Source organism: Marmota marmota, unplaced genomic scaffold, assembly GCF_001458135.2.
Source record: "Marmota marmota marmota unplaced genomic scaffold, marMar, whole genome shotgun sequence".
Classification (NCBI taxonomy): domain Eukaryota; kingdom Metazoa; phylum Chordata; class Mammalia; order Rodentia; family Sciuridae; genus Marmota; species Marmota marmota.
The window spans coordinates 2,481,115-2,507,132 of NW_025999990.1; the positions used below are offsets into that span (position 1 = coordinate 2,481,115).

A 26,018-nucleotide genomic window follows, 5' to 3' on the forward strand; every position below is an offset into this window, starting at 1 on the left:
TACTCTGACTTTGGGCTTCAACAAATAAGTCCCAGGGACTATGGCACTGTTACAATTACATTACCCACATTGTTCATATTCCACTTTCAGATTGGATGATATTATGCTTTTCCTGTTCATCTCATATTTTCTGCATATCCCTTTCTTTCATTACTCACCAGAATGAATCTAAGAGGTGTTCTATTTAAGGAGGAAAGATAGTTGATACTTTATTAGGGCATCCTTTGAAGATTACTGACACAAATCTCTTCAAGTTTCATAAATCGAATGTACACAATTGAGCTTTGCAAATTTTCACTGCATGACATTTTCTATACAAAAGATTTATCTAGGTTTCTAATTTTGGGATTAAATGTAGTCCAAATTATTATCTAAATGGATCTCAACTACATAAAATGTCTTTTGATAAAACCTCTACCACAAAATCACTTTAGAGTAAGAAAGGACCAAAGCAGGGTACAGGGGACAAGCATAATTTATGAAGCCAAAGAGATGCAGGTTCATATCCACACAGACATGCCTTATGCTGTCCAGGCAAGTTTTTGAACATATAAGCCTCAGTTTCCTCATCTACAAAATAGGGATTAATAGTATCTAGCCAGGCCATTTTGAGGATTACAGTTGATATACATAAAGTGTGTAGAACAGCTCCTAACTTTTAGAAGACAGCCATTACAATATGAATAGTTCTTAATGAATTTTCAAAATATTTTACCACATTGAGCCCAGGACTAGAACCTTTAGTGGAAATTATTATTCACTGAAAATATTGTGGGTTTAGCTAGTGTCAGAAACCTCACTGGATTATATCAGGGGATCAAACTAAGTGAAGTTCTAAAATGTTTCTAGCTCTAAAATACCACAATGAAATTAGGTACCGCTTAGCAAGTCTGAAGACAGTCAAAAGGAAGGGTATAGATAGAAACTGTTCTCAGAAAAGAATTATTCCACAATTAGCTACTGTTCATCTTCAGAAGGGAATAGGCACCCAGGAAACACTGACATAAATAGAGACTTGACAGAGAGAAGCAGGGCACACACTGTAATAATCCAGTGAGATGTGGTGCTAATAAAGCAAAAAGGGTTTTAGAGATGCAGCACAGGTTTTTCAAACATTAAGGCAATGGTTACTCTGAAGAATAATTTCCCCAGGAATGAAAGAGACAGCAAGTGGGAACAGTATCTCACATGAATTAAACTGTCCTTTAAAAGCAACAGCCAGCAGGAAAAGAACGCATCTGAGGCTACTGCAGCATCCTTATGGCTCTTGCGATGGGTGTTAAATTTTGCGTAACAAAAAATGGTAACTAACGGGTTGACTCAAATTGCCCGGCAGCCTGATCAATTAGATGGCTGCTCCTGCCCGCCCTCCTATTAAACCAGTTAAGGGGTGCCCCCACTGAATCTGTCTCTTCTAGCCTTTTTGATGAGTCTCTGCATATATGGATATAAATATCAGATGGATGAACGGTCAGATAGACAGTAAGCAGATAGACAGAATTACATGATGGTTTTTACATATACACATAAACAAACAAACAAGCAAACTTGGGATCAAGATGGAATATTGTACTGAAACCCCTTTTGTTTTTAGAATGATTTGAAACCACTCTAAATTATAAAGACTGAGATCACCATCTATGGGGGAATGCTGTTGGGCATGCACTGAGTATAAATACTGCCTAAGTAGCATCTCCTGGCAGGAAAATCCTCTTCCAATTCCAAGACCACTTACTTCCCATTTAGGTATAATTCTTTTTTCTTATAAAAGGTTTAAAATAGTTTTGTTTTGTTTAAAAAAAAATCTTTTGAGGATCTACATTTGAAAGGAATTATACACACAATGTTCAAAGATCAGCTATGGCCTATGTATATGTTTTGTCTTAAATTTTCCAAATAAAAATGGAATTTGGATTCCTTTAAGCAAAATATATATGCTCTCTAGTTTGGCCATGAGTTCTACCATTCCTATTATCCCTCTAGTAGGTTTTAATGTGTATCTATATTTTTAGCCCTGAGGAAATTTTAATTTGCCTTTATTCTCCTAAAATACAATATTACACAGTTAAGAAATAGCTAAGGAATTCAAATGATAGAAAATGAGGGATAGCATCAACGTGGGACAGGCTTTTGCATTTTACCAAGTTAAATCAGAAACTAACTTTAGGATATTATGAACTTTCTGAAATGGGATAACTTCTGTTAGGCAGGCACTAGTCTCTTACAAAGTAATGGTTCAGTGTGAACTCTAGCCAACGGCCATGTGTAGGAAGACAGTGAACAGATGAAAGAATGTTTGACGACTATAAATGAAAACACCTTGATTCTGATACGCGCTATTTCAACAATTCCAGCTCAGTCACTTTATTTCTCTGAAATTCAGTGTTCTTAGCTGAAAGATGAAGTAATTAAGCTAGATTAAGGTTTCTTTCCTGGAGTTAAAATTCTGTGATTCTCTTATTCTAAAGCACCTCAGGCTACAGCTGTTGAAGAAAAAGACCCATTTTTTTCAATTTTTTTTCTTCCTCTTACAGAAAAGCTCTAAACCTGAACCCTGGAGGTGTAACAGAGGCAATAAAAATCAGGCAAATTCTTCAACTGGAATTTTTCTTCAGAGAGTCAGGATGTGCAGAGACAAGAGTCCAGAATTGATCATCTTTATGCTGGCTGATGTAACCACTATAAATAATTGCCTCTTGCCTGTGAGGTAATATGCTTTTGGCCAAGGACCCCATTAACATCTGAGCAGACCTTGAGAACATCTCCTTTATTTCACACATAGCCTTTATCAAATTATATTTCTTTTTGAACTTTCAGTTCTGATTATAATCCATAATACAGAATCCTAATAGAATAGCTCAAAAACACAAAAAGAATTTAAATCACCTGTAACCTTAGTCCTTGAAAAGAACAAAACACTGCTTGATCATTTCCCATGTCTGACCCTGCACTTGGGGACATAACGGGACAAGCCCATTACTTCATCTCAAGAAACTGATAGACGGATGGGGTGGAGAGAGGTAGGAGGGCACTCAGTGATGATGGAGCCTGAAAAGAGCTGGGACAGTGGCAGGACCTGCAGAAGGAGTGCCTCACCCTGGCTTGGGTGTTGGAGTGGAACATTTCTTCTCTGGGAAACACATACCCTAGAGAATTCCAGAAAAAGGAGGAGGTAGAGACAATGAAAAAGGGTGAGGTGCAGAAGAGGGAGGTGAGGCAGGAGAAAAGCAGGGGCAGAGAGGAGAAGGAGAGGAAAGGAGGGAGAGGTGAAGGGTGAGCAGGTGGGAGGAGGGAACCAGAAGGAGGAGGAAGAGGAGGAGGAGGAAGTGCCAGCAAGGGAGGGCTAGGCAGCTCATGGCAGAGGTGTCTCCAGACACCCGACTTGATTTTATTTAGGTTGCTGCTGCTTCCTCGGCTTACACTGGGGTATGAAGCAGAATGGAAGTCATTAGGCAGAATTTGAAAGATCCCTCCAAATCATCAACTCTGCGAAAATGTTTCAGGGCCCACCTCTAGACCCTGGGACCACAGTCTGGCTTATGGTGCCTTCCTCACAATTCAAAGATGTCCCAAAGACCCCGAAGAACAGAGAACAAGGACACTCCCAATTGTCAGAATAGTGCAAGTAATTATTTCATCCTGAGGAAATAACCTGAGTCCAACAGGTTTCCTATTTTGCAGAGACTCCAGGCCTCAACAAAATTCAATCACACATAACTGATGATGAAAGAAGAGGATGACGTAGGGGTGGGCAGCGTGGAGGCCAGCTCCTTCCCCAAGTTTGACGCAGGTTTCTGATGTAAGTGCCGCAACCATCCAAGCTGTTCTTGCAGCATGTGCAAATGCCCCATTGCAGACACACATGTAGTTGGCAAGAGTGTCTATGGAATCGGATCTTAAATTGTGAGCCAACAGACCATAACTCTTGAGAACATTTCATAAAGTAAGTGCACTGGAGAAAAGAGGAAAACTAGGAAGAAAAAAAAATAAGAAATGGAAGGTTAAAAAAAAAAAAAGATGAGGCAGGATTTCCTTTCCTGACCCACACATCCTAATCCTCACACAACTGCATCTAAAAGCTGCCAGATGAGAACGATTATTTAGAGCAGAAGTGATAAAAGGCAATAACAAATTAAAGCTTTATGCTGACTTGCCAGTTCAGCTATTTATCACTGTCAAATTATTTAGGTTAAAAATTATAATAACGTAGGCTAGCTGATCATTGAAGTCATGCCTAGTAATTCTTTTACTTACTAAACAACAACCAAAAAAAAAAAAAAAAAGCTGCACACTTTAAAGAGATTAGCAAAAGAAGAGCACAAATGTACTAATCCTTCAAAGAAAAAATGTAATATTTTTATGACTAATGTCAGTGAAATCAATATGCATCCTGTATCATCTTTGTTTTTTTGCACCTCTTTTAACCTATTTAGAAACAAATTATTCATGTATAAAACATATTTACATTGTAAAATAACAAGTAAGAAATCTTTGTAGGAGAAAAAAAAGCAAGATATGGGGCAGGGGCAGTAAACACATTAAATATATGACATTAAAAGCAAAAAGTTCTAAATATTCAAAAGGAAAAAAAATCTCTATCTTCAGCAAATAGTAACTAAAATTGAAATCTCAAAATAGTGTGGATGCTTTTTTGTTCCAAGTGATGTGTGATTTGCAGTGACTGAAACAATGTAAGGGATCTACCCACTGGTATAACTAAACAGTCCCATGAGAGGTTTTGCCTCAGGATTTGATTCAGCAGACTTGAGGTGTCACTGAGGACCTGTTTTCCTTCCTGGGAAACTTTCTGAAACAAACTTTCTTCATAGACCCTAAATAGCTTCACTTACTGTTGGGGCTGTGTGTTTCCTATTTAATGTCCAGCGAGAAAAGGTCTCTTTCACAAAGGGAAATCAGGGGCTGCTAAGAAGGAACGGTTACCCAGGACATGTTCGACACCAAGGGACCACATCTTTTGAGTAAGTCAAACCAAGTCATAGCTCTACCTCAAACTTATTCCCCATAATGAAATTCATAAATATTCCTAGGCACCATTTTATCTTCATGAACCCCTTAGATGTCTTTCACCCTATTTTCCAAGTACTAAAATTATTTTAAACATAAACTTAAATTTTTAGGTCTTCCTCTTTTTGCCTTACTCCCATCTCCATTTTTACCAGCATGGTTCTTCATATAACAACTAGTTTCTGAAATCCTTCCAGGATGCAAGAAAATGTTCCAGGAATTTTATATCACAATATACCTTTTGATATAATTACATAATTTATGAGTTATAATTGGGGATTACTTCTATTCTCTAAGACCCAAGTCACTAACATATAGCAACAAACTAGGTGTTATTTCCATAGACCAAAACAACCATCCTTCTGGTACAATGAATATTATTTTTATCCTCCCTCTCACAGGTAAAATATTCAGAGCTTCTAACCAATAGCGGGAAAAACACAACACAGCTTTAGGTCTTCAAGGCCATGGGAGAAATATGAGTGAGTGGAACTCATTACTACTTTTCTGTCCAACTTTCCACCTGTACATAGCAACCATCCCTTCCCCATCTCTGAGCTTCCATGTTGTATTAGTCAGCTTTTCATCACTATAGTAAAATGCTTGAGGCAGGATACTTATGAAGAATAGAAATTTATTTAGCTCATTCACTCTACTAGAGATTTCAGGGAAGAGCAGTGGTTTCAGTTGGATTCTGGTGAGGGCATCATGGCAGATGGCAGAGCACATGCAGGGGGAAGAGTACATGGTGAGGCAGGAAGTGGCAAGAAAAACTGGGTGGGGCTTTACTCAGCCTTCTATATCAATCCTCTCATGAGAACTAACTAGAATTTTATGGAAAATAACAATTCCCTCCAAGGGCATGTCTCTAACAGCCCTAATTTTAGCCCTAAGGACCTCCCAGTATCCCTTCTTCTAAAAGGCCCCATCAGCTCCCACATCTCTACACTGGGGACCAAGCTCCTGATACAGGGACCCTTGAAGGCCAAACCACATCCAGACCATAGCACATGTTACCCTAGATACAACCTCTAGTGAACTTGTCACAGTAGATGATAATTATCAGTTAGGCCATCTGTCTTGTGTACACCAAAGAAACAAAAAGTGTATAAGGTCATTAAGAGTGTGGCCAAACCACCTGGATTTGAATCTAGACATCTAAGTTTATAGCCAGTCACTGTGAGATGCTGGGAAGAATGAACCAATCACTTTTTCAGCAAAGAGATTAAAAAAAAAAAATCCAAAGATGCTTCCTTGAATGTAGCCAACAGAGTATACCATGTTCAAAGTAGCTGCTGTTTTTAATACAGATGGAAAGAACATTATATAAATACATGCCTGTGTTTGAAAATTTAAAAGGTCATATGAGTTCGTAACTGAGAAAATCCAGAGTGGAAAGGGGATTTGTGGAAAGCAGAAACCAACAGTCCATAACCACCACCGCTCTACAAGGCAAATAAATGCATGTGTGCACACAGCCAGGAATGACTGGGACCAGCTGCTAGAGATGAACGCCAGACTTCACACCAGTTTTCAGTTTAGAACAACTTAAGGAAAGCATCTGACAATGACAGGAAGGGCTGTTATAATCAAAGACACTCTCCTAAGTGAGAGGAGGCAGGAAATGATGTAGTCACTGTTCACCGTTGCCACCACAATTCACCCCAGCATATCCATCTTACCAAATCTGAAGGGGGGTGGGCTAACAGCAGAGAGGATTCATAAATGTAGGCAAGATGGTCCAACCACAAGAATTTGTGCAACCCCTGGTGATCCACGCATGAACGCTGATACGCACCAGTCCACGTATCCAAATTCCCACGAACATTTGTTATTTTCTCAGAGCAAGGGAGCTTTCCTGGAAATTACAGAACCTTCCAGACTGCAAAAAGAACTGATAAAGTCCTTTTTGATATGGCTCCCAGAAAGTGACAGAAAGCTTATTTCAAACCACAACCCACATTCCTGTATGGAGCCACAAGGCTTAACAAAGAACTTCACTTACGTCTCTCTTCCTTCTGCTAAACCTGATGCCAAAAACTCAGCCTGGTCAAATATTGAAAGTTTTATCAGAAAACATTAGCATTAGCACCAACAGGCAGGAGACAGGACCCTGTGTGGGGGAAGTCCAGGACGTGGAAAAGTCGTTTCTCCTTCAGGATCAAGTGACCACAGCTTAGGAAAAAAATGGGATTCCTAAAAGACATAAATGTCTGAGGACAGCTAACCTGTTGCCCAGATCCAGTGACACAGGAACTGCCTTGCTCACACAAGAAATTCTTTCTAGAGCACTTGACAAGTGAAAAGTGGTGACTGACTTGAAAACACAGGGGAACGGACAACACAAGAAGGCATATCCCCTTTAAGAACCACTAATCTGACGACTATCAAGGAAAATTCCTTCAAAATCTATGCAAGACTTTAAAGCAGCACATATGAGAGTCAGGTTTTTCTGGGGCAAAACAACATAAGGTTGTTTGGAATTCTCACCCTTTACATAGAGGAGATTTAAATACAGACAGCATTGATAAGACAATGACATAGGTATACATGTAAATGCATATACTCAGACACACACGAGAACTCATTAAATGCCACACTTCAAATTATTTTGATTGGTTAAAGTTGTCTTGGCTAGTGTGGCATTAGAGATGCAAAGTTTCATTCATGAAATTTTAAATAATGGTGATAAGATTTATCTAGACATACAATCGGAACCTAAATATAAAGCACATGAATAATAGAATGTGCATGAATTTTGAATGCTTATTTTTCAGAAGAAAACAAAGAACGGAATGTGTGAATTCTTGGAGTCTCTAAGCATAGCCTGGATTTGCATTTCAATAGCTTGCAAGGTAAGGTCTGTGAAATTGGTCAACTGTATAGACTCTCATCTCGCCTCTACCCCAAATCAGTCAATTAGCTTCTAGAGAAAGTGGCATACAAAAGTTAATATCCAGGAGCTCAAAATCTATTCCAGCTGATACACATCAAAATAATTTCAAAGCAAGTATGTTAGGGACACAGGATTCTACGGAACGAATTCTGGATAGGGAGCACACAGTGCAGTGACGGCTGATGCGGTCAGGAAACATACACGTGCAAATGAAATAGACAAGGCAGTGCACCACGATATCTGTGATATCTGTTCGAAAGGGAAGAACAGGCAAGACTCAGAAGACTGAGAGCCAACACATCAAAGCACTTTTCCAGCTGGTAAAAAGGAAAGTTTGGCAGTTTTTGTCCATTTAAAACATAACCATTTTAGATGTCATCTCCACTATATACACATGCTGTACAGGACCCTGATTCCACACCCCACCCCAGTCACCATGTACTTGGAGGCCAAGTAGTTCCTAATGAGGACTTGTAATCCTGTGATCAATCGCCTTTACTGGCTCCACATTAGCTACTCATTGTCCTTTATAAGTTCCCTTATTCCAAAAGGACTTTTTGAATGCCCACAGGGACAACAGTCAAGCACAGGTACTACATATTTAACAAGCCTTCTCAATATGTTGTGCCTTTCCCATTGCAGCACTTTTGTTCACACTGCCTTCCACACTATTTCTTATTCCCTTTTAATAAAAACAGGAATTGCTAGGAATTGAGAAATAATAGCACAAGGTGTATGCTTGTATCATAACACATCTCAAGAACTAGGAAAGCCAGGTGTGGTGGCGCATGTTCTGTGCATGGTGGCACAAGCCTGTAATCCCAGCGGCTCAGGAGGTTGAGACAGGATGATCTCAAGTTCAAACCCAGCCTCAGCAAAAAGTGAGGTGCTAAGCAACTCAATGAGACCTTGTCTCTACATAAAATACAAAATTGGGCTGTGGCTGTGGCTCAGTGGTTGAGTGCCCCTGAGTTCAATCCCTGGTACATCCCTGACCAAAAAAAAAAAAAAAAAGAACTAGGAAAGACTGAATTTAAAGAAATGGGAACTAAGGAATGAATAAAGAAATACATTGAGAGGAACATCAAAATAAAGTTAATTTTATTAAGTATCCACTTACCTAGGCACAGTTAGTGCTGTGATCTGAATGTATGTACAAGCCCACAAGCCCAAAAGTTCAGATGTTGAATTCCTTATCCCCAGTGTGATGATATTTACAGATGTGGCCTGAGATACACTATTTATAAAGGTAGGGTTTCTCAAGATGGGATGAATGCCCTTATTTAAAAAGAGACATGATTCAGGAAGCTGAAGCAGGAGAATCAAAAGTTGGAGACCAGCCTCAACAATACAGCAAAGCCAAGTCTCAAAAATAAAAAAATTGAAAGGGCTAGGTGTTAGTTCAGAGGTAAGAACCCCTAGATTCAATCTCCAATACAAAGAAAAAGAATAAGGGATGTGAGACTTCTTCTTATCGCACAAGATGTGACTATCTGTAAATCGGATGCTGAATCTGCTGGTTCCTTGACTTTGGATTTCCCAGCCTCCAGAACTGTGAGAAACAAATGTGTGCTATGAAAGCCATCAGTGTGTCACTTTGCTCTAGCTGCCCAGACTGACTAAGATAGATATTTGCCTAATTCTGGTATAGTCCTTATAATAATTCTGCCGGGTAAAAGTTAGCATCTTGATGTCAAAGAAGACGAAACTAAGCCTCAGACAAGTTAAGACTGTGTGTTCCAGAGTCACATGGCTAGGATGTGGCAATGCTACATGATGCAAGAGAAGCAAAGGAGGAGGAAAGCTCAGCTGTCCACAAACACAACAGTAACAGTGGCCAAAACTCACTATGAAATCTCCATGTTCTTACTATCTGCTTGGTATCATTTGAAGTGATTTCCATGCCCTCATCTTACTCATTTTTACAACATTCCTGGGTGGGTGTAAGTAGTGGACCTGACTGATGCAAAAACCTCAAACTACAAGAGAGCAGCATGCCCAAGAAAACAAGGCCAGTAAGTGATGGAGCAACATTCAAACAGGAGCCTCGCAGACTTCAGTTTGCTTTTTAGCAAACATGAGCTTTTCCCCATTAGTCACCATTGTCCTTATGTGCTCTGTAACAACCCATAGAATTCAAGGGCTTACAAAAATGAACATTGTTTTTCCTCACACTTGCAGGTCTGCAGGTAGAATGTGGGTCTGTTGGTCTTGACTGCAGGGGGACATAGGACAGCCAGGCTTCAGTAACTCTCATGCTGTTCTCATGAAAGATCACCAAAGATAAAACTTTTTTTTAATAGAAAGTTCATGCTTTCTTTTTTTAATATCTATATTTTATTTTATTTTTTATGTGGTGCTGAGGATTGAACCCAGTGCCTTACACGTGCGAGGCAGGCACTCTACCACTGAGCTATAACCTCAGTCCCCAAAGACAAGACTTTGTACAACTGCACAAGCATAGTTCAAGAATCCGATCACAAAACATCCACCAATAGCTCAGGGGCCAATAACAGCCACATGGCTGATCTCAAAGTCCAATGAGAGGAAAGTAACCCTGCTCACCTCGAGGCCACAACAGGGGGCAGGTAAATGAATACTTCTACTACAGGCCAGTGCAAAATTAAGAAAATAATTGATTCTACCACATTATCAAATTTGATTTGTATTTGCCATACTGGCTCATAGTTGGATTGCTACACAGATCATGAAAACGAATCTGTGGGCTTCACAATTTATATCTGGAATAAAGTTTCAAAGGAAAAGTGTAAATAGTCATATTAATAGTATTAGTCAATTTTTACCTTCACAGCATTGATAAAATTGAGAATAGGTTATTAAAAATATATAAAACTATCACTACCTCATCATGAAGAATATTGTGAGAAAAATCTATAAAATGAAATACTTCTGGACCTACTTGTAACTTTGAGTACTAAAAGAAAAATCCATTAGAAAATGTTTAATGTTTTCTAAACTCACTTTAAACTCATTGTAATAGATTCAGCCTCTGACTCCCCACCACTTTCCTAAGTGTTTGCATGTTCTTAACACACTAGGTGACTAAGCAAGAACCAGAAAGAAAAGTGTTCTGATGAAAGTATGCTACTATTCTCGTGTATTGTCCCCCAGAAAAAGATGGGTTCAGCTTTATTATCAATATGATTTCATGGCTTTGTGTACACACATATATGTAAAATGAAATTGGAAAGAGTATCCAAAAACTAATAAAATTGTACCTTCTGTGTATCTTTCTTCAATTACAGAAATTCCATTCAAATGGAACAAAAACTATGGCTGAATTTGATGTAATCTCACTCAGGTTTTAAATTCACTCACTGTTCCAAGCAGTATGGTACCAACCTCATCATCCTCATTTAAGAATGAATTGCTTTTTCCATTATAGCCTCTAGTCTGAGATGTTTCAGTCTGCCTTTTCAAAATTGTATTGAAATGAGACTTGAAAGCAAGTTGTCAAACTTGGAAGCAATTTGCAAAAAAGAAAACACACACACACACACACACACACCGCTCCAAAATTGGATACGTCATTTTCAAGACCTGACACTAAACCATAAAACTATTGTTTACTATGTAATTTTAACCATTCCTGCAAAACAAAGTGTTAAAATACACATTATGGTATAATTCTTGAAAACCATTCTAACAGAAATCAGTATTAGTCTCGGAGAAACTGTGTCCTCTCCTTATTCATAGTCTAGTTCAATTCATTATGAAAGCTGATGACTTCTTTAGACTCTTCAAACTCTCTGCCCAGGACTGACCTCTCCTTAGATGTCCAAAATTATACAACTAAGTGCTCACTAAGCGTTTCCTCCAGATGGCTCCATAGGTTCTTTAAACACAAAATTCACAGACCATCTAACCATCCTCTCACCAATCAAATCACCTTTACTTCTTGCTTTTGTTTTCAGTCACTAACTCCTGAAACCCAGGAGTTGCCTACAGCTTCTTCTTAGCCATCAGCAGGTCACCATATCCCTCTAATGCCACTGCGTTAAATTGCCTTTCCTCAACTTCCACCATCAGCATCTCTGTCCAGCCATAGCATTGCTCACCTGTATTACTCCCTAGCTGTTTATACTGCCTTGATTCCTGGGCTCTTCCCAAGTATTCCTCATTCATAGTTGATAGAAGAGTTGACAGTTGACAGTGGGTTAAGCAGTTCTGTATTTTCATTGGCTTCCTACCATTAGACTATAAAGCTCAAGTCCTTCATATTCTCCCATCACTACTGCCTGTTTCTCATGTACACTGTTTGTACCTCCTTGCTAAAGGTGCACCCTCTATCTAGCCATCACACCTTGCATGTACTATTGTTTCCCCTGCCTGGGATGCCTTTCTTGCCTAATGCACACCTGTTTATCTTTCATCAACTATCAAAAAGAGCTCTACTTCCACCAAGCCTTCCCAACCTCCTTCAGCAGAGCTGTGCACCCATCCCAAGGCCCCTGAATCATAACTGACATAAGTTGCACCATGTAATGTTTTGGAAATGCTTACCTGTTTTCCCCACCAATCTACAAACCTCTGGCAAGCGATATTTTATTCTACTTACTTTTGTGTTGCTAGAGCTTGGAAGAAAAGCACAAAAGTGTATATTGAAGACACACACATAATCCTCTGATACAAACCTATTGATATATGCTATTATTATTAAACATTTATTGAAAGAAAGGCAAAGAATGAGGCTCTGTCCTTGGGTTGCCTGAATCAAAAGCACATATTTCCACAATCTAAGTGAAATAACCAGTATTCTGAGACATGTACTCTCCTCAAGAGTACCTGTGAGAAGGGCTCCAATACAAATCACAGGTGTTTGCCATCTCTAGCACTGGGAGAATGCTGCAGGGGACAGGCAACCATCCTACATGCCCTTAAAGTAGTTTTCTGATGTAAACCATGAACATGTGGCAGCAATTTAAAAACATACAACTGCACCTGGACACCACCAGTGTCATGAGTCCTTTTGGAGGAACAGGTCTAGAGCCTGCCTACAGTAACCCCATTATAATAACTGCCCCACCAAGGTGGGTTGGTTTACTGTTTCAGCTCTCACATGGCTATCATTGCTATCATTTGGGAATGCAAGAAACAAATGCAATTAGTACATGCACACTCCACCCACCTCTCTATGAAGAGGAAAACATCCCAGGTCTCACTGGAATAAAGAAGGCTAAAGCTCTGACACACCTTCTAAGAGCTATCAAACCATGCATTTTGGATGTAGAAGTGGTATATGCTCCACAACTTGGAGGTTACTTAGACACTCGGTCCCTTAGGAGTGGTGTGTCTCAGCTCCTACTGTCCACCATTGTGAGATGCTGATTGAACTGTTGTGGGTTATGTGCAGATCACAGGTAGGACTTGGGAAGCTCTCCAGGTGTCACAAAAGCACAATCTGCTGCAAACTGCTGTCCTCAGGTTTGGCGACCTGCATCACATATCAGAACTGATTCACTCAACTCAATTCAAAAAGATTGCACAGAAAGAAAAATGATCTTCAAGGACCTTTCATTATTGCCACTGAGGACTCCAAAGGTTTTTCTCAGACAATGAAGTAAAAATAAAAATAGGCCACCTAACAACACTTTTCTGACTGATTATAAAACAATACACTCTGTAAAATGGTTAGAAGAAAAACAAATATTTATGATCCCATCCATATATAATAGACTAGTATTTTAATGTGTTTTCTTCTTGTTTTGTCAAATGTTAATGAAGAAAATGAAAATAAGTGCTTCTTGATAATTTTTAACCATGATGAATATTTTGTATACTTTTTATATCTCATTCTAATTCATCCTTAACAACTGTGAATAAGTGCTAGTACTATATTGGTAAGGAATTAAATAGCACCACCAACATCACACAAAAGGTAAGTGGTAGAGATGACCTTGACCACTCAAAACACATACAGGCTCTTCATCCCTCTAGGCTAGAGTATATACACATGTGTGTGCACATGCATGCACAAATGCTCTTTTACTCTTGCCTCACACACGTGTATGAGTATGCATCTGTGTACAGTACACATTTTAAAAGAATTGTACACACATCATATACACAGTTTAAAAATCTGTTCTTGGGGTGAGGGTTGTAGCTCAGCGGTAAAGCACTCACCTAGCATGTATGAGGCACTGGGTTTGATCCCTGGCACCATATAAAAATAAATAAACAAACAAACAAAATAAAGGTATTTTTTAAAAACTGTTCTTTTTTTCACTTGACATTATTGTCAGCCTTTCCCCATATCATTAAATATTTGCAAAAAGTACAATTTTAACAGCAATGCTGTCCTCTAACACATGTATCTCATAAATTGTCTGCCAATCCTTGTGCTTTGATTGCTTCAAAGAAAAATATATGATTCCTATGATGCTTTACAAAGCTGTATGGCTCTTCATAATTTATTGGAAATGTAAGTTTCTGGTAAATTCCAACACCCTATTTGATTGCATTAGACCCTGGTGCCAACAATAAAATGATTGGCTGTTGCATACATATAGATCTTTGTAAGTTGGTGTAATTCTCAATTTTTATAGTTTATCTAGTTTATTGATCAGCTGGTCTTTTAGACTTTGTCTTCTGTCATTCTTTAAAGCAATTCCATTTTTTAAAATGCAACATTATCAAAAATTTTAGGTCTTATCTACTTGAGAGCATCTTTGGGGCAACTAAAGATTTTTAAAAGGTATAATAAATGTGACTACACAACTCTTAAAAGAAGGAATAGCTAAACAATGAAGCAGTGGCTAATTTTATCCAGAGAGCTGTTGCAGCTAAGCATGAAACTCAGTCCTGAGCAGCTGAGGCATAAACTGAAAGACACAGGAGTCACACAGGTCTCATCACCAGACTGAAATACGCAAACTGGCTCATGTAGGGGGAGGAGCTTTTTAGTGCTGAACTTTAACTTAATTTATCATGTGGGCCTAATTCAGCAAGTGTGCGCAACATAATGGATGGGACCTCAAGGAGAGTTTTACAAAAAGTGCAGATGTTTTTTCAGTTATTTCTTTTATCAACCCTCATCAAAAGCCAAGGATGTAATGTGACATTACGATTCTGCAAAGGAGCGTCTACAGGAACAGAGATAGATACCTAGGTGTGTCATATCCTAGTGCTTGGGCCTGCAGTAGGGCAGACCTCAGGGAATCTGGGAGATGAACCATAAGAGGTCTCTTGGGCTGTTCTTCTCATACAGCACTTGTCTGAGATAAGCATGCACAGAATCCTAAAAGCAGAGCAATTCACAACAGATTGCTTACAGGAGCTGCAGCACAGGTATCCTGCATTATTGATTCAAAGAAGAGTCATGAGCTTCAAATACTAAAAGTGGAAATGGACGAACTAACATTCCCCTATGAGAATGAGGGCCTGATTAGAGACATTACATCATCATTGCACAATAGTGGTCAATGGCTGGGGGCTGTGAGTTTTCACAAAAAGCATCTTTCAATCTGCTTGAACTCAGTTCAGATCTCAGTGATGTGCACTATGAAACTTGACACTGACTTCAGCTGGCAAAATGCTAAGAGCAAGGGGTAGTTCAGCCCGTGTGATTATCAACCATGCTGAATGCACTCCCTTGCCCATTCAGACCTCCTTTCCATCCCATGCTGGGCCCCAGAGTCCATGTGCTCCTTTGCCCTATGGCTTCTGCTCATGGACAGCACAGCAAAGGTTCAGAAGAACAGGGGAAAATAAGGTCTTATCTATCCCCTGGCACATCTCTGAGGGGTCACATGCCTGTGTTCCTATTCCTTAGGTGACCTCTCCAGTCTCCTGTCTTCTCTGTCTCCAGGTTCTGTTAACTTCTCCCTCCTCACCTCTTTGGTGAGGGCTCCCTGTTGCTTCCAGTCCCTGGTACTGCACCATCCCCTAACCTTTCCTGATACCTGCCCCTATCTTTTCAATAATCATTTCAATATTAAACTCTCCTCCAATCACTCAGCTAGTACATGCCATCTTTTATGATTGCCTGCACTGTCTGACATCCATACTTAGTTACTTAAAGTTGCACTGTGCAAGGCTTTGTGGTGAGAGGGGAAAGAGAACTAAAACTGAGGAGGAACCATTTACAGACATTGTGCTAAAAGATTTCCAATCTCCTTCAACCTTTCACTACTTCTTTTGTCATCTCCATTTTATAGATAAGGACATAGAGATTCAGAGTAGTTAAGATACTTTGTCTCAGAGCTATTCTGTCACTAAACATATCTGAATCTAAAGCCACAAATAATTAATAAATTAGATGCAGGGTAAAATATTTAAAAATGAGGTAAAATTTTAAGTGGTTTAATCATTTTAGAATACAAGAAGTTTAAAATGCATCATGTTACGAGGTACAAATAAAAGTGTACAAATAAGATAGACAATGGCCTATCATAAAGTTCAGAAATAGAATGCAGTGGTTATGGAAAATTCCATGAAAGAATTAGAATTTTCTTTGGACTCTGACAAACAAGAAGAATTTAGACAAAATAAAGAAAAGTAGTGATAGGAAAAGAGGATTATGTGGTTTGGAAATCTCCCGGTATGCCGGGAGAGGAGGTGATGGAATAGGGTTTTGAAAGACAAAGAGCTGAAGAAGATGAAACCGGAAAGGCAGACTGAAAGCTGAATAAGAGACAGATTTTGAGGGCACACCATCCTTATGCCCCAAAGATCAGAAAACTATAGTATGATGTCTATCTCTGAGGGAGAAACTAAACTCCACCATAAATAAGAAATACCATGCAGATACACCTCAACGTGTCTAACAGGTGCTACAAAACGTTCTTTTACTATCTTGATTTTGGTCACACAAAAGTCTTTCTGTTTTCTGGAACTGCTGAAGAACAAAAGTACTTATCGCAAAGAGGAATAAATATTATCATAAGTGTTTCTATTATAAACTTCCAACTATACTTCTTACTATAGCCACCCACAGTCTTCCAACAAACAGTGACACAGTAATACTTCTACATAATGATCATGCTATTGAGTTTCAGGTAAAGGGTAAACACATCTATAATTACATTAAAGTTAACTCAGAGGAAACATTATGTTATGACTCGAATGGCCTACGTTAGAGTACAAAATAGAAGTGGATTTGATGCGCAGTCAGAACAAAGAGTCCACCTGCTTCACAGCTTTGTAAACCTGAATCTAGACCAAGGCCAGTGGAAAGTCAGGTCCTAGGCTCAGATGAGATGTTAACTCTTTGTTATTGTTTTAAAAAGGTTAGTGGTATGAAATCAGATAAAAGAGAAAAAGAAGGAAACAAAACCTAAATATCCTCACAAATCTTCAAGTTTAAATTATAAACATTTAGTTGTTTTGTTATTTAACTGCATTGTATAGTTAATTTAGGGGGAGCCCCCCTCCACCCCCTGCATTCTAGCTGGGGGTGTGGAAGTAGCCTGGGATGGTCAGCAGGGAAAGATAATACAAGATGGGAAGAGGATGGCAGGAGAGGAACTGCAGGAGGTCTCTCTGGAGTAGCCCTCTCTCTTAGTGACTTCTGTCTGCCATAATGATGCCTGTCATCCATTGTTCTCCAGCCTTGGAATCTATCACATTAGGGATAGGGTCACTTTCATTAAAACAAACACAAGGAAAACATATAATGGAAATCACTAACAATTAATTTCCCAGACAGCTAAAAAATGTGATCTACAGATGAGGAATATTGGGCCCAAAAGGAGCCAGTTATCTTTTGACAAATTAGACCTGTCTAGAAATTCAAATTGCCCCAAGTCCAAGGTCTGCCCAAGCCCATCCATCCGTCAGAATTTTCCAGGTTTTGAGATGCAATCTGAGATGTTTCCCAGATTCTTAACAGTGGAGGCCTTTGGGGCCTCTTTCTTTCACCCTCACCTTAAAGGCAGTGATTGAAGTGCTATCAGTAGTATTGGAAATATTAACACAGCCCCCAGAAAAGATGGAATAGTACAGTGCTTCAGATGAACAGCTCAGTTGTGCTGCCATTTTATGAGATAGCCACATTCTGAGAAATTATATGGTCGGACTAAAATAATTTTTCAAAGTCCAAAATTCAAAGACACCACCAATATGCTGTTTTGAAGAGCTAGAAGTACTAAAGATTTAAAGATAGGTTCTGAACAGATACTGCAAGACTTTATACTAAACACATACTGCATTATTATAAAATTAGATTTTAGAGAATTAGAACAGTATATGCTTCAGATTTTTGACATGAGGCTTTAAGTTATTTAAGAGTTGGTTAGTTCCACATTCTATATCTGTTCAGCACATAGACTCTAATTCCTATTATTATATAAAATCCTATATACTTTGCAGGTCATAATGACCACTAAGATAGTGTTTACTAGCTTTACTGGTAACTGTTCTAACTTAAAAGACAACTTCAAACAACAAATGTGGAGAAAACATAATCTCATTTTTTTTTAGCAATGATATGGAATTTATAAAGAATAGAAATCATCCTTTCTTTCCAAGAATGTATTTATTGAGAACCTATTATAAGTTATTATATGACCTTTAACTTTTAAAAACACAATTATACCTATCTCCTTATTTAATAAACTCAAGTCATATCCCAGATTGTGGATTTCACAGAATAATGATCAGACACTAGAAGGGATGTGACTTGCTCTGATTACCTAGTAACAAAGGGTCAGAGCCAGCAATACAAACGTGTGGATTTCAGCCTTGCTTTACTACTACAGGTGTGCTTTGCTGGCTGGCAGACAAAATACTCCTCATTCAGAGCATTCTTAAATTAACTAAATTCTTAAATTCACTAGGTGGCGTTACTCTTCTGAACTCTACAGTGACATCTGTTGTAATACAAATACACATTTAGATATTTTTTACTTTGTAGTTTCCTTACATTGGAATTTCTTAAAATAGCCACTCTGTACATGTGATGTCATTTTTTAAATGTTAGACTTAAAGGAGTAAGAGCAAAACAGGCACTGTTTAAGGCAAAGTGGAGTTCTAACTATGAAGTAACAGAACTTTTAGGCACTTTGATGCTATTTCTCATGACATGAAGACTTTTTCCCATTCGTAGTAGAAAGCAGACATTCTTAAGCCATAATACAGTAGATGATGGCAGGTGTAGTAAAAGTTTCTTTTACTATACATCTTTAAGTATAATAAAGATCTAGCACTCTAATGCTATATTAGCAAGTACTACTTCCTTTGTTTTGCTGCAAATCTTTTAGATAGACAATAGCTCCATTATTTTAAATAACTAAAATAATGACTCCTTTATTTCCACAATGAAAGGTCCATAAAATTCATAACACTCCAAAGCACCATAGCTTTCCAGTGAAGTTGTCACAATATGTAGGTTAAAGAAACAAAAAACTAAAAAAAAAAAAAAGGAATTTGTTCTCAAAAATACAGTTCAAAATCACCAGAAATAAATGAAAGGAATGAGAGAGTTCTCAACCAATTTATTGATAATATAAATTATTAGTAATTCTATAGAGTTCATCATCTTTTGAACAAAGAGCGTTTCCATATTTAACTAGTGAGTCCAAAGAGGACATGAACACAAACAGCTGTGCATCACCAGAACTTTATGGAGGTGATGAAAACAAAGAAAAGGAAATCCATGGCTGTGACTAACCCCACTGTACATTCAAAACAATGACCACACTGGCATTCATTAAGAAGCCCCGGCTGTTTACTTAGGTTCAGAACAATAGATGACATTTAACCCCAATTTCTTTAATCCACTCTTTTGTTTACGTGCAAATAAGCCTTTAGTTTCCCCACAACATTGTAATACTATAGTGATACTGATATAAATAAAATTACTATTAGTAATTGACAGCACTAAAAAGATAGGAAGAACAGTTGTGATTCAAAAGATAATCATGAAAGCATTTCTAAATGTGCTGTATGTTCTGTATTCTCAAGCATGCATTTTTTTCTTAATTTCAAAAATAATGACTGAGAGTTTAACAATGGCTAATGATGAGGTTCTTTCCCAAAGAAAAATATTCATTATATACAGGAAAAAAGAGTTACCAAGAGTTAAAATACCAATTTTGATAGACTTATTATTTGGCTTCCTTAAACTTACCAACTTCCAAACAGATGTTTTTTTTTCCCCCCAAGTTTCTTGATTTGCCAAGTTTTAACTTGGAATACATTTGCACACTAAAGTCAGAGTAATTTAATTAAGAGAAAGTTGGGCACAAAAAAGCATGATGGTGAGATATGTATCTTTGCCTCATTTCAATAAAAATAAATGACAGCAAACTTTGATTGAGCTGTCAGAAGAAGAAACTTTCATTTTACTGTCGGGGGAGACTCCCAGCAGCTGCTCACAACTGCCATTTGATCACACAGATGCTGCTAGGAGGAGACTGACCCCAAAGCAAAACTGAGTCCTGTGTTTGCAGGACTGGATGGAGTTGCTACCCTCCACAGACTTCCCAGACACTTGACAGAATGCCAGACCGGCTCATCAGCTGTCACTGCCAGCCACGTTTAACTATTCTTGAACAACCAGCAGAAAAACAAACCGCGGCCAAAGTGTCAACTAAAAGTCATATCTATTGTCTCTGACAAAAGAACCTCCCTCATCAAACCTGTGATGTGTCATACCTGTAACTAGAGACTCGGTGGAGCTCATTGCCAAGTAGACACTAAGAACGGTGCACATATTCATGCCCAGTAAAGGAATGACAAGGGAACTTTGAAATCCTCAATGGCTGGCTACTGACAATGTTACATGTCAAGAACAGAATGATTCCTACCTGGAGCCCTCTCCGTCTTAGAATGCTGGACTCATCCATCTCCCTCTCTGCTTTCTCTGAGCCTCTCACCACAGTCTAGCCATGCTGTACTACCTCTACTTGGGCACGCTAATTCAGAGCCCCGCAGCTGCTAAACACTTACATCACGCTCTAGCTGATTGGAGCCCGGAGTCAGCTGGTCCCCCTTAGTTATTCACTCCAGCAACTTCGGAGATCACGGATGCTTGCAGTTCCAGGGAGAGAGCAGCAAGTGGGCTCCAACACCTAATGCACATATCCAGGCAGGCAGCGGCTCTCTCCTTATCAGATGGAAAACCTTGGGATCCCTGCTTTTTTGTTCTTCGAAAAGCTGGCTGTGGCATTCCAGACAAACAGTAAAAGGCTTTTGGCAGTGGCTCTGGGTCAAGCCCCTTCTGAAGCAAGTATAAGGTCAAAGTGGCTAAGTAAATCAGCGGTGACAGACACCTCTGTAAAAGACAGCTGCTGATTGGGACGGTGAAAAACTAGGGCACAGCTGGTCAGCCAAGCAGCACCACTGTCCCTGGCGCTCATCTTTTCTGAAGGCATCAAAGAAAACAAAATGTAACAGAACACACATAGGCTGCCTGAAAGCCAGGGCTGGGGCAGCTGCTCCCAGTCCGCCTCCCAGGAACTCTTCACACCTCTAGCTGGAACGCCTGGATCATTTACATAAACACCTCAGCAGTCAGTCCCTAGCCCACAGATAGAAACAGCTTAGATTTTAATTTCTCTCATAATAACTTAGTTCTGTTGATCCCAGACCAAAATGTAAAAGGTGGGAAGGAAAAGAAATTCTAAGAACCATCATTGGTTAGAATATTAACCTATTTATAGTCTATAAGCAGGAAAAAAAAAAGACTCCCATCATGTGCAATTTCACAGTCTGTTTCAGCTTGTTTACTCCGCTCATCCTCATCTTATTTCAATTCAAAGCAACCAAGAGATGAATATTAAGTTTTCATTACTGGCATGGCACAGGAGTAACAATAGATATTACTACTGATTTATAATGAATTATTCCCCCTGGTGTCTATTCTAAAGATATTTAAACTGAGAGAATTATTTGGTCCTGGCAGACATAAGGACTATCTGCAGTTTGAGAACCATATCTTCCTTCACTCTAGTCATTAGACAAATTCATTTTTGTTTTTTGTTTTTAAAGAAAGACAGGCAGGCATAAATGGTTTTTAAAAGATCAGTAATTCCTGGATCTTTAGGTATTCCAGTTATTTAGAGATCTCTAAATATGGGTAAGGGGAAGGAAGTGGCTAGTGGGTCCCTATCCATTAGCCTGCTAAGTCCACTAGCTTTTTGTTCCTTTCTGGCTGTCATCATACTATTGGGATTGCTATCAATTGATTAGATTATGTCATTAAAAATAGCTCAGGAATTTAAGAATCTAACCACTGAGGAAAACTGATTGCATTTTATGTTCCCAGACATAGAAAGAGCTCCCTTGTCAAGAGATGCCACCACAGCAATAGAATCAACAGAAAAACATGCTTTTTCCTCTTAAGTTCTCTTGATCCCATTTAAGCAGAAAACCCCAGAGACTTTTCAGCTCTTGCTTATATGTAGAACAGTAATGCCATCTCTTAGGGGAAAAAAAATGAAAGAAAACAGCACAAAACTGGTCATTGTGCATATCAAAGTACACCAACAGATTCTAGCGCAAACCGTATTTTTAAAAGATTTTGAAAAGAGTAAAGCTGTTTAAATTGAAGTGCCAGAGAAGGAGAAGGAGAAGAAGAAAAAGGAGGAGGAGAAGGAGAAGGAGAAGGAGGAGAAGAAAGACAGAAAGAAAGAAAGAAAGAAAGAAAGAAAGAAAGAAAGAAAGAAAGAAAGAAAGAAAGAAAGAAAGAAAGAAAGAAAGAACAAGGAAGGAAGGATGGAAGGAAGGAAGGAAGGAAGGAAGGAAGGAAGGAAGGAAGGAAGGAAGGAAGGAAGGAGCTAGTGGGTCCTATCCATTAGCCTGCTAAGTCCACTAGCTTTTTGTTCCTTTCTGGCTGTCATCATACTATTGGGATTGCTATCAATTGATTAGATTATGTCACTAAAAATAGCTCAGGAACTTATGAATCTAACCACTGAGGAAAACTGATTGCATTTTATGTTCCCAGACATAAAATGGATCTCCAAGAGGTAGCCATTATTGCCAGAATTCCTATCTTCATCCCAGTGCCGGTGAAGACAATGTAAATTGTTAAGAAAACTGTTTTCTTTTAGTGCCTTCTGGAATGTTACATAATTTTTTCTTTAGCCATTATTGCCAGAATTCCTATCTTCATCCCAGTGCCAGTGAAGACAAAGCTAAAACCAATCTACAGCTTCTGCAACATTGGAAATATTCTCTTTCTGCTTTGTCCAATAAGGTAGTCACTAGCTACATGCAGCAATTGAACACTTGCAGTCTAGTTTGTGTATGACAGCAACTGAAGTTTTAATTTTGTTTAATAGAAACTTAAAGAGCTACATGTACATAGTGGCTACTTTGTTGGACATCACAGATAAAGAATGCTTCCAGGGAATGAAACTAACCACATTATGTTGTATACATATGTGAACATGTAACAACAAATCCCACTAATATGTCTAATTATTATGCACTGATAAAAAATTTTTAAAGAATTCCTACTAGTAAAATACAATCTAGAAGAGCATTATGAGCTCCAAATTAAACTAAATAAATTGATGAGAACAAGATGGGCTTGCTATCTATAGACCCTCTGAAAACTGGTGGAAGAAATTCCCATCCTTCACAAGCCCTCCTGCACATCAACCTGCTCCTGCAAAGTGAAGACCTTTCTCTTCAATGAAAACAAAGGGAATGACCAGTGCTGTCCCATCTCACTCAACTCACCCTCTGAAAGAGGAACACAGAAAGTGCCATGAATTACAAGAGCCCTAACAGACTAAGCCTTGGCTGTGAGCAGGTCAGCATGAAGCTACCAACTTTGAGAGTCACTAATGTCTGTCCACAGTGACAGAGAAAGTTCTATCTGGTTTCAGAAAGAAACAAAACAAAACAAAACCTGACTCCCCTCCAAAAACTCAACCTATCAAAAGCCAACCATGATGCCCTTACTTCCGTTCTGAGTACTATGATGTTCACTGTGCTGGTACTTCTAGAAAAAGTGGGGTCTGGTGAAGAACACCAGGTTCCCACTGGAAAGAGAAAGAAGGGAAAATACTTTTTGCCTTGAGATAAAGATCACAAGTGGCCAAGAGGAAAATATTTGCAAAAGAGAGCCCAGAAGTCTCTTTTCTGCAACCAATAGCAAAAGCTAGTTGGCGGTGCTACAGGAAGACATTTCCAGGGCACACTGTCAAAAAGTCAGGTGACAGGCATCCCAGAGAAGTGAACTCCTCGCATCTCAGGTACCTTGCAGCTGGAACTGCTTGGCGTGTAGGAGTGACAAAAAAGAATTTGGATGAGAATGAAAAGTATGTTCTCAACAAAGGAATATTTTGAGATAAAATCTAGGTTAGTATTCCACCATTAACTAAGTCTAAGATGAGGATTATGACCATCACACCATCAAATCTAGTATGAAAAAATATCGATTACCTGTCAAAATGTATCACCTTGAGAAGTGATACACATACATTTTAAAGAAATAAAATCAGCCAGAGGCAAAAACATTTGGGACAAAAATGAAAGGCTGCTGAAAAATAACATCAAGCAATAATGGCTTAGCGGAGGGAATAGTAAAAGGAAAATTGCTACATTTACCCTTTGCTATATATTTTCTCATCAAGATAAGCCATGTGTTAAAATGCAATAAAAACTTCAAATGATGACACTATTCACAGGTAATAATTGGGATCTAGACTAATTTCCATTAATAAACTCATTTTTCCTGCAATTTTATACCTTCATGGAATATGTTCACAATATTGTGAGTCAACTTACAAAGTATTCACCTCAAGGTATACTACTTGTACACATATATTCAAATAATAAAATCTGATAGGCTTTGTCATTAATTATAATCTAAAGTCAAAGACTTTGTGGTATTTGATTTAAAATGTGATTTGTACAGATACATCACATGCCCATGTATTATAGGCATAATTGACTTCATAGAACACTCAAAATCAGTGGTCACTAAAAAAAAAGGTCAAATTTAAACCTTAACAATTACTTTAATTAAATGGTTCTCAGGAATAAAAATAATTGCAAAACCCAACTGGGAAAAACCAGGGGTAAATCAGCATTCAGTTGTACTCATTTTCACAAAACGGTAAATGGAGATTTCTTAATCACTGGGCACAGAGATGATGTTGGCTATAAGGATGCAGGTCTGTCTCCAAACTCACCTCATCAGGTGTCTTTCACATACTAAAAACAAGTTTCATGCTTTCACTAGTTCCATGTTGGTTACCCTAAGTCAGGGGGAATCTTTGGATCTGACCCATTTTTTAGCTCATTAAAGGAGGACTCTGAAGAACACTGTGAGTAGCAGGAGCACTGTTTACAACACAAAGATGTGTGAAGTTTGCAGACCTAACCTTGACACCCCACACCACCCCTCCCAGCGGCTCCCAGCCTTTCCTTCTGAACATCCACCCAGAAGCAGAGGGAGCTGATGTCTGAGGGAGAAGAGAGGATCTTTTCCTAATGGAGAAGTTGTTTCTCCCTCCACTCTTCTACATGAGCCAGAGGCAGGAGTGAGAGGAAAGCATCACCACATTTTTCCCCACCTGCATCCCACCAGAAAGAGCTCCCAATGTGGCTGGAGTATGACAGCCAGTACCTGTGCCATCTAGGGTGAGAATTCCCCTAAATGTCTCCACGTGTAAGTGTGGCAGTGACCACTACTTCTCAACAAGAAGGACAAACAGACATAAAACACTCCAACCACCGTATCTTGTCAGTCACTTTAAGACAAGGTTTGTATGTCTGTGTGTGTGTGTTCATTCTAAAGGTAAGTCAATATGGTCAAGTGAATGAATCCCTCCATTCATTCACAAATTACTTTTTCCACTCATAGATAACTGCCAGTGGCTAATGAATGTGTTACATTAAAAGAAGAAGAAGAAGAAGAAGAAGAAGTAGAAGAAGAAGAAGCAGCAGCAGCAATATAAAGGAAATAAAAAAGTACAAAGGAGAAGTAGATCATGAGAATGCATACCAGTATCCATTTTTATTAAAGTGCCAACTTAAATCATAAAAAGAACCCTGAATGACAACATAGCTGTGAACATTTGAGAATATATATTTCAGAGCTTACATTTAAATTCCTTTGTAATATTTGCACTCTAAATTTCCCTATTTCACTTCTAAATACTAAAAATAATGGTCAACA

General features: G+C 38.7%; 1 protein-coding gene across 7 annotated transcripts in view; it reads right to left on the reverse strand.

The window, feature by feature from the left end:
- The window catches only part of Mast4 (microtubule associated serine/threonine kinase family member 4), a 555,412-nt gene that overhangs the window by 306,501 nt on the left and 222,893 nt on the right, over positions 1-26,018 (reverse strand). For 2 of the 7 annotated variants that reach the window (XM_048806089.1, XM_048806087.1), the window contains exon 1: positions 20,689-22,145. The exons of 4 other annotated variants lie outside the window; for them this stretch is intronic. In XM_048806089.1, coding sequence (XP_048662046.1) covers positions 20,689-20,727 — 39 coding nt within the window. In that variant the 5' untranslated portion in view covers positions 20,728-22,145. Of the gene's footprint in view, positions 1-20,688; positions 22,147-26,018 lie in introns of those variants that run through there. One more of the 7 variants, XM_048806086.1, reaches the window with a different exon arrangement.